At 50.0% G+C, this 8,082-nt stretch overlaps 1 protein-coding gene across 1 annotated transcript; it reads left to right on the forward strand.

The window, feature by feature from the left end:
• Positions 1 to 528: 528 nt before the first annotated feature.
• Positions 529 to 8,082, forward strand: LOC309654265 (speedy protein E4-like; the record flags this gene model as incomplete). The annotated part of the gene is made up of 6 exons (XM_082478834.1): positions 529 to 637; positions 1,159 to 1,374; positions 2,019 to 2,077; positions 2,558 to 2,643; positions 4,171 to 4,339; positions 4,500 to 8,082. The coding sequence occupies 6 exons, from the start codon at positions 529 to 531 to the stop codon at positions 4,557 to 4,559; spliced, it is 699 nt and encodes a 232-aa protein (XP_082334960.1). The 3' UTR covers positions 4,560 to 8,082.

Below are 8,082 nucleotides of genomic sequence, written 5' to 3' on the forward strand. Positions count from 1 at the left end.
TTATCTCACTCTTATAAGGCTTAACCGTTGCTGCTTCTCCTAAGTTTCCTTGTCCCTCTCCCCACTCTCCCACCAGGCCGTGGAAAAGGAATGGGAGCGAGGGGGAGAGTCCAGCAGGGAGAGGGCAGCGCACCTGCTGGGAAGCGGTAAAGAGGGGTCCGGACACCTTGAGGGGGCTTTTGGAGGACGGGCAGAGGTTGGGTCAGTGGCAGGAGATACCATTTACCCCTGATCTCTGGGACAAGCGCACACATAGGTCTGACAGTTACTTGTGTTTTCATTCAGACTGGTTGCCAGTTTGACCCATGATGACGTCACAGGCTTCCGACCTTCCTGATTGGAAGGACCAGACTCCGTGTCGCTCGGCAGCAGAGGTGGACAATAGCATCTCGCCAGAGCTTTTCTCCACTGCCAGTTGCCCCGCAGCTCGGAGAAGGGACGACCACTTGTGTTTTGCCCAAGTCCAGAAGAAGAGTTGGGACAAAGCAGAGTCTACGCTTCGAGGAAGGGAAGAGTTTGGGAGAAATCATGGCCAATCGTCAACCGAGTTCCCAGGTGGAGGACCAGGACTCCCAGCCCAGCTCCTCAGGGGACCCCCTGGAGGTGACTGTCAACGAAGAAAGCCCAGGACCGTCAGGTGAGGGAGCTGGCACGAGAAGGAATTTCAGAGGCTTGACCAGTAAGGAGGAAAGGGTACAGAGGTCGGGAAGGAGCACCTGCGTCAGGTGCCTATGAAAGAAGGGAGACATTCAGAAAGCCAGGGATTGAGGGAGGAGAGGACAGGAGCTGGGGACACGGAAACCCTGGGAAGCAAGAAAGAGGGTTAGGAGATGAGATCCAAGGATGAGAGAGGGGAAGAGAGGAAACAAGGGGAGGGTTCTTTTTCTTCTTTTTTCCTAGTGGGAGAAATTCTCTACCATGAGAAAGAGTTTTCAGGACAGGAAGCTGGAAAAATGACAAAATGAGACAGGGGAGGGATAGGTAGATATGGGCAGAGAAAGATGGAAAGATGACTTGGGGCAAGGTCAGAGGTCTATGAGACTGAAAAGGGTAGGGGTGTTTCGGGGGGGAGGCGGAGTCGGGGTGGGGTTGGGTGGTCACCAGTGGCTGAATTCCCAAGACGAGAACGTCCTATTGTAGTCTCTTGTCTTTTCTCAGCCCCCTGGGCCGGCTGCAGCTCCCCGCCTCAGCGCCCTGGCTGTAAGAGGAAGAGGTCAGTGGCGTTCAGAGAGGAGGAGGAGGAGGGCGAGCCGGCCACTGAGGCCCAGGACACCTGGGTCGTGGAGTCGCTGAGTGGGCTCAAGATGAAGCTCAAGCGACAGCGGGTGTCTTCAGTGCTGCCTGAGCACCACGAGGTCTTCAACAGGATGCTCGGTAAGGACCAGCATCCCCCGCCCCCCGCCCAGCACCCTCCAATCCTATACTTGAAAAGCAAACAAACAAAAACTTCCAATGACTACACTTTCCCAATGGAAAAGAATTCCCTGCTAGTTGGTGCGCTCTCCGTCCCTGGCGGACTGTCTACGGGTAAAGGACACAGGGGACACATAAATGATACAGGATTAGGTTAGACTTACAAGTGATACAAGACTAGGTCAGATTTAGAAATGATACAGGATTAGGTTCGCTTGGTTTCAACTGTACCCCTGAGACTCTAGCTCTTACTGGCCTTTTGAATCTTACTGGCGTGGGGCGGGGGTGGGGGGGGCTGACAAGCCACCTTCGCCCCCTGACGTGACTGTCAATTGAGAAATTGGCTGTGAGTAACTCGATGCCCTCTGCACTGGTACGTGAATGCATGATGAAGGGGCATCACTCCCTGTCACTCGGCCCCCCTAGAAGGGGAGTCACCCCTTTTCCTCCCACAGCGAATGGTCTTCCCTCCCCTCTTCCCATCAGCTTCGCCCTGGGCCACATCTTGGCATTTCCCCAGGGGGGGCGCGGTTCTCCCTCTTGGCTCTGGAATGCTCCCACGACAGCCCTGTTCCCACTGGCAAACATCTGCCCTCTTTTCACAGAGGATCCCGTCGTTAGGAAATTCCTCGCCTGGGACAAAAACCTGCGGGTATCTGACAAGGTAAGTCCCCCACTGAGATGGATTCCTGCTCCAGCGCCTGTCCTGGGTGGGCACGCGGGGTGCTTTCTACACCCACGTTTCCACTCCCCTCCCAACCTGATGCCTTGTCAACACTTCCCTCCAGGGGCCTCGAGGTCCCCACTGGGATCTGAGCCCCAGGTGTGCCCCTTTGGTGGTTGCTGCCTAAGTCCCCTCTCCTCTCAGCTGCTGGGGACTCGCCTTGGCTCCGGTTCATCAAACACCGTCCAGTGCCAGCGGCCCGAAGTCCACGCCCTCAAACCCACAGCCTCGCATCCTTGGAGCGTCGCAAACTCTGACCTTCTGTCCCCTCCCCTCCCCCAAATAATCAGGCTCACCCAACACGGGGGTCTCTTCTCCAAGTGGCACCACCCATTCCTCGTCCCCTGCTCCCTTATCCCACTGTTTTTCCTCTTCCACGATGCGACCTCTCTCCTACGTTTTTTTCCCTCTTTCCATCAGTATCTCCTGTCGATGGTGATAGCTTATTTCAGCCGGGCCGGGCTCTTCTCCTGGCAATTCCAGAGAATCCATTTCTTTATAGCTCTGTGAGTATCTTGCTCCATCCCCTCCATCAATATTCAACACCCTGGGAGGGCGCAGGGAGAGACCTGGGGCTCTGACCTTTCATCTATTTTTTTAAACCCCTCTGTACCGTTTACGCTGGCTGTGAAAATGACAGGATTACAGCAGAGTGGTTTCTTTTTCAAACGAAGTTATGTTTTTTATACCATTCATTGACAAAACAAACTGCCCTAATGTCAATTAAAACACTGAACGAAACAAAGCAAAACACGAAACCTTCCTAAGAGGAGAGGAAGAAAGAACTGACACCATCCTGCCCACAAGTAAATAGACTTGAGACGTTTCCGGTTCTCATTCTCCGGTCTCGGGTCTTCCCACATCAGCACCAAGTGTGATTATCTTCCGTTTCTGCGTTCCCACGACAAATGCCACAATCGGGGCCCTTATCACATAGCGCGGACCTGGTAGAAAATGCTCCCCACTGATGTTTCTTCCACGTCTCCCAAGCCAGTCGGCTCTATTTGCCTGCATGTCCTTCCAAAACCCAGGTCTGACCGCTTCACACAATGTCATTGGCTAATTACGTGCCAAATCAAGGCCAGAGTTCTGGGTTGGAATTCAACTCTCTCTGCAATCTCCATCACACTGTCCTGATACTTTATTCCTTTGTGTCACTGTTCCTTCCAAATACCCTGCCCTCTAAGTTTCTATTGTGCTTTTCTGTCCAGGGATCTTTCCCACACATTTACCTGAAGAAAATGACCCTATCCTTAAAGTGGGTTCAAACACCAAAACCTTCACGATGCCTGATCTCCCTAACTTCTGCATCCCGGAGGCACTTTACTTAAAATCGTATTAGAATGTGATGCTTTGCATTACAGTCATTTCTTATCTCCCCCCTTCCCCTTCCCCAGTCCCATTAGACTAGACACAATGTGGAAGGCAGGTCTTGTCAAAATGTCAATGCATTCCCAAAACACTCAGCACAATTCTTTTCATTTTGCGAATGTTTGTTATTGTGAGTCTTCGAGGTAATCGGTATTGCATTTGGCTACCAGATAAAATGTTCATCCATTCATTCATTCATTCATTCATCTAATGAAACCTTATAAAGTACACCCTACACGCTGGGGAATATGAGGTGATGGGAACAGAGATTCACAAAAGGCTGTTGAATTAATGCATCAAGATGAACCAAGCCCTAAATGTGTCATTTGGTAGGAGAGGGATGAATGCAGAAATAGATCAGATCAGCTCCTGCCCTCAGGAACTGTACATACACCTACAACATAGGGAGAGAGGTGTGTGCACATACAACAAGTTGAAGGGAACAGGGGGTTTGGATTTTCTCCGCAGCATCAAGGTGTGAGAGGCACCCTTGCGAAGGTCCTGCCTGGCAGTGGCGCCTTGATGACTGGGCGGCTCTCGGGGACGCTGGGCAGGGCTGGGTGGGTCGTGTCAGGATGCTCAGCCTGCCTCTTTTCTGGGAAGCTGATCTCAAGTGGAGGCCCTTCCTGTGCTGATAACAGCCACCTGATGTCTTTCCCCAGCTATGTGGCCAACGACATGGAAGAGGACAACCAGGCCCCCAAACAGGCCATCTTTTCGTTCCTCTATGGAAAGAACCGCTCCCAGCGTCCCTTGTTCCACAAACTGCGTCTCCAGTTCATCCGTTCCATGGGCTGGAACGCTAGGGTCACTCGGGAAGAGTGCGAGCAGGTGGGTGGGCTGTGGCGGTCTGGGGGAGGGGCCGGGCCGGAGAGGAGGTGGGGATCATGGGGGATTCGGTCTGGGACTTGGGGACGGACGAGAAAGAACCGGACGCGGGGCACGGGGAGGCAGCGTCATCCTCATTTCCAGGGGCTGTTTGTCTTTCCAGATCCAGGCTTTTGATCCAGAGCTCTGGGTGTGGGGAAGAGATCGCGCCCTCTTGCCCTAGAGGCCCCAGGACCACGCAGGCCTGAGGTCATCGGCCTGCGCAAAGGTAGGTCTGCGTCCGCAAAGGTGCGGGCGGAATGACGCGTTGCTTACTGAGGAAATCGGAGGAATCCCACTGCTGGACCCACATCACCTCTCACGCTGTGAAGGGGGCCAGCCGGGCACACAGCCACACGCCGACTCAGCGCCCAGCCGCGGCCTCACAGCCACACACACACACCAGCACCGTGGGGCCCGTGGGCGCCAGACCTCGGGGAAACCAGTCTGTCACAGACGCATGGGTCTCACTGAAGTCATTTCACCCAAAGCAATTGGGTCCAAATAACAGCTCTGATGAGATGGTGGTGATTTTTTTCCATATACGGTGTTTCGAGTTTCTCTTTTTAATTCATTTTTGGCCTTACATCCCTCAGGGATATGGGTTCTAGGATTTACCTACCACAAAGTAAACGTCTACAAACAGGATATTAGATGGAACAGCCTACACGTTCAATAAGAAAAGACCAATTATGACTAGCTTTATTTTCATCCAAATTTACTTTCCAATTGCTTACGGCCAGATCACCTGTGACTCTTTATTTCCCCTGACTCACCACTTCTGGACCAATGATTCCTCTTGTACAATTCACCTTTTCCCCCTCAACTTTATGGTCAAGACGGTTTATCAGAACGAGTGACGGTTAAGGAATGCCACCTTCAGCATGGCTTGTTACAATGGACACATTAGAGTTCTAGATGTGGGCAGAGGATTGAGCAAACATTTGGTTGAAATCTTGCAAACTAGCTGCCTTAGTCCGTTCGACCTGCCCTAACAAGATACTACAGACTGCGTGGCTTATAAACAACAGACCGCAGTCTCTTTTACAAGGGCAATAATCTCATTCATGAGGGCTCTACCCCATGACCTAATAACCTCCCAAAGACCCCACCCTCCTAATACCAGCCCCTTAGCGGTTAAGATTTTAAGATTTCAACATAAGAATTTGGGGGGACACAAACATTCAGCCCATAACACTAACCAAGTTGAGGACTGACTATTATTTAAACATTAGGATCCAGGGACTTCCCTGGTGGCTCAGTGGTTAAGAATCCGCCTGCCAACGCAGGGCACATGGGTTCGAGCCCTCGTCCGGGAAGACCCCGCATGCCGCGGAGCAACTAAGCCCGTGCGCCACAACTACTGAGCCTGCGCTCTAGAGCCCACGAGCCACAACTACTGAGCCTGTACTCTAGAGCCCGCAAGCCACAACTACTGAGCCTGTGCGCCTAGAGCCCGTGCTCCGCCACAACAGAAGCGTCATGAGAAGCAACGGAGAGTGGTCCTCGCTCACCACAACTAGAGAAAGCCCACGCGCAGCAACAAAGACCCAATGCAGCCAAAAATAAAATAAAGAAAATAAGTCAATTAAAAATTAATAATAAAATAGACATTAGGATCCAGGATTAGGATTAGGGATCAGGCAGCAGGTCTCCTGGTCCACGATGCTGACCGGTCAGTGATGTCTGTAGTGTGGTTCCAAGTTCAGAGTTTAAGTGGTGCCAAAGGACCAAGGTGAGTTAAGACTAAAGCAGCATTCTCCAAATGCCAGCTCCCTGAGCAGAATCACCTGGAGTCTTGGCTATAAAGCAGATGACTGGGCCTGACTTTAGGTGTATTCAGTAGTTTTTGCAGTCAGGCTCACCAAACTCCAAGAATCGCACTTGAAAACAATGAATGGTTCAGGATTGGGGCTCCGAATGGAGAATTTGAGATAAAACTGCCATCATAAATGAGTCTCAATTCTGGTGAGAACTAAGAATGTGAAAACCTTTGTATCTGGACAGTTGCCACTTTGAAATCTGACGTCCTTGCTCCTTCTCTTACTTCCAGATCACAGAGCCCAGGAGAGATGAGGATGTTGCACAGGAGGTCAATCCACACGCTGACGACAGCCGTGAGGAAGGGAGGGAGAAGCCTCTTGTGCAGATGATCGGGAAGAACCCAGCGTCTTCTAGAACGAGCTCAAGAGAGTTTTCGTGTCACACTCCTGGGAGCGGGGCGTGCTTCTAGGAGTCTGTGGCAGGACAATAAGAAATCAGGGTTCTGTCACGTTCCATCCCTTTGGAAGGCACCACCCCAATTTTCAGATCATTTCATTCAAATCTCCCCTGAGATGAACACTGGAGGTCCCATTTTTTACACACTTCTTTGCCCCAGTCTAGAAGCATTTGAAGGTGGCGTGTAGGGGGCTCAGAACAGGAGGGAATAACTTTAAAATATATAATTAGAGCCACACGGTCATAACTGATGACTTAACTTTCACTGGCTTATTTTGAAAATGTCACCTACAGAAGTACTGTATTTTTGTATTTTATATTTATAGATGTATTTTAAATAGTTTTGAAATAGTCTTCATTGTGAAACATCTTATTCCCACCAAGTTTTGTGATGAGTATTACAGCTGTTGTATATTTACACCTATATACAATTTTATTCACATTTTCAAGAGAGATTTTTGGTTTTATCTATGACATAATATACATTTTATCTATTACATAACATTTCCATTCTACTTATAGCTAGGTGGGTATTTCCTCCCAATTCTTGTAAGCATAAATTTCTATATTTTTAGTTCTCATTACTGAATTGTGGGAATTCAGTCGTAAGTTTTTAACTTCTCTCAACAAGTTTGTATGTTATTTTAGATTATTAAAGAGTACCGTGCAATGCAGCTTTTGGGGAAATATAATAAAGATGAAAGTCTTCTCACAATCATGATGTGTGTGGTCATTACCAGTCGGCTTCGCCTGTTTGCTGCCCAACGAGGTGTGGCTTAATGGCGTTGTGATTATCCAACCACATTTCTTAACTCTGAAAAATAATCCTGAATTATTTTTCATGGAGGAAAAACTACAGAAGATGAGGCAGATCTTACGTCGTTCAGGACTCCAGTACTGAGAGACAAGTGTTGGGTAAAAGGAAACATAGCTTTACTGAGGAAGCCAGCAGCCCAGGGGAGAAGGTGGACTCGTCCCAAAGAACCAACTCTCCCCTCCTGAGGTTTTGCTTGAGGACTATATAGGGAAAAGAGAAAGGGGCTGCGTGTTGAAGACAGGGTCACAGGGTGCGTGATCAGCTCACGGACATTCTTCTGATTGGTCGGTGGTGAGGTAGCGGGGACTCAACATCATCAGCCTTCTGCTTCCAACGGGTCTGGGGTCTGCGTGCTTGTGGGCAGCACGCAGTTAACTTCTTCCACCTGCTGGGGGTTTCAGTCTCTGCAAAACAGCTCCAAGGACGTGGCTCAGAATATTACCCGATAGCCCTTGAGGAGGAACTAAAGGCCCTGGACTTCGTTTAACGGCTAAAGTATGATGATTTTGTCTTTGCTGTTTTTTCGGCCACGCCACGCAGCTTGTGGGATCGTAGTTCCCTGACCAGGGATCAAAAACAGGCCTCTAGCAGTGGAAGCGCACAGTCCTAACCCCTGAAATGCCAGGGAATTCCTGACAGTACACTTTAAAGAGAAAAAACCAGACCAAAA

The sequence above is a fragment of the Balaenoptera physalus genome (genome assembly GCF_965194825.1).
Source record: "Balaenoptera physalus genome assembly, contig: HAP1_SCAFFOLD_2443, whole genome shotgun sequence".
Lineage (NCBI taxonomy): Eukaryota > Metazoa > Chordata > Mammalia > Artiodactyla > Balaenopteridae > Balaenoptera > Balaenoptera physalus.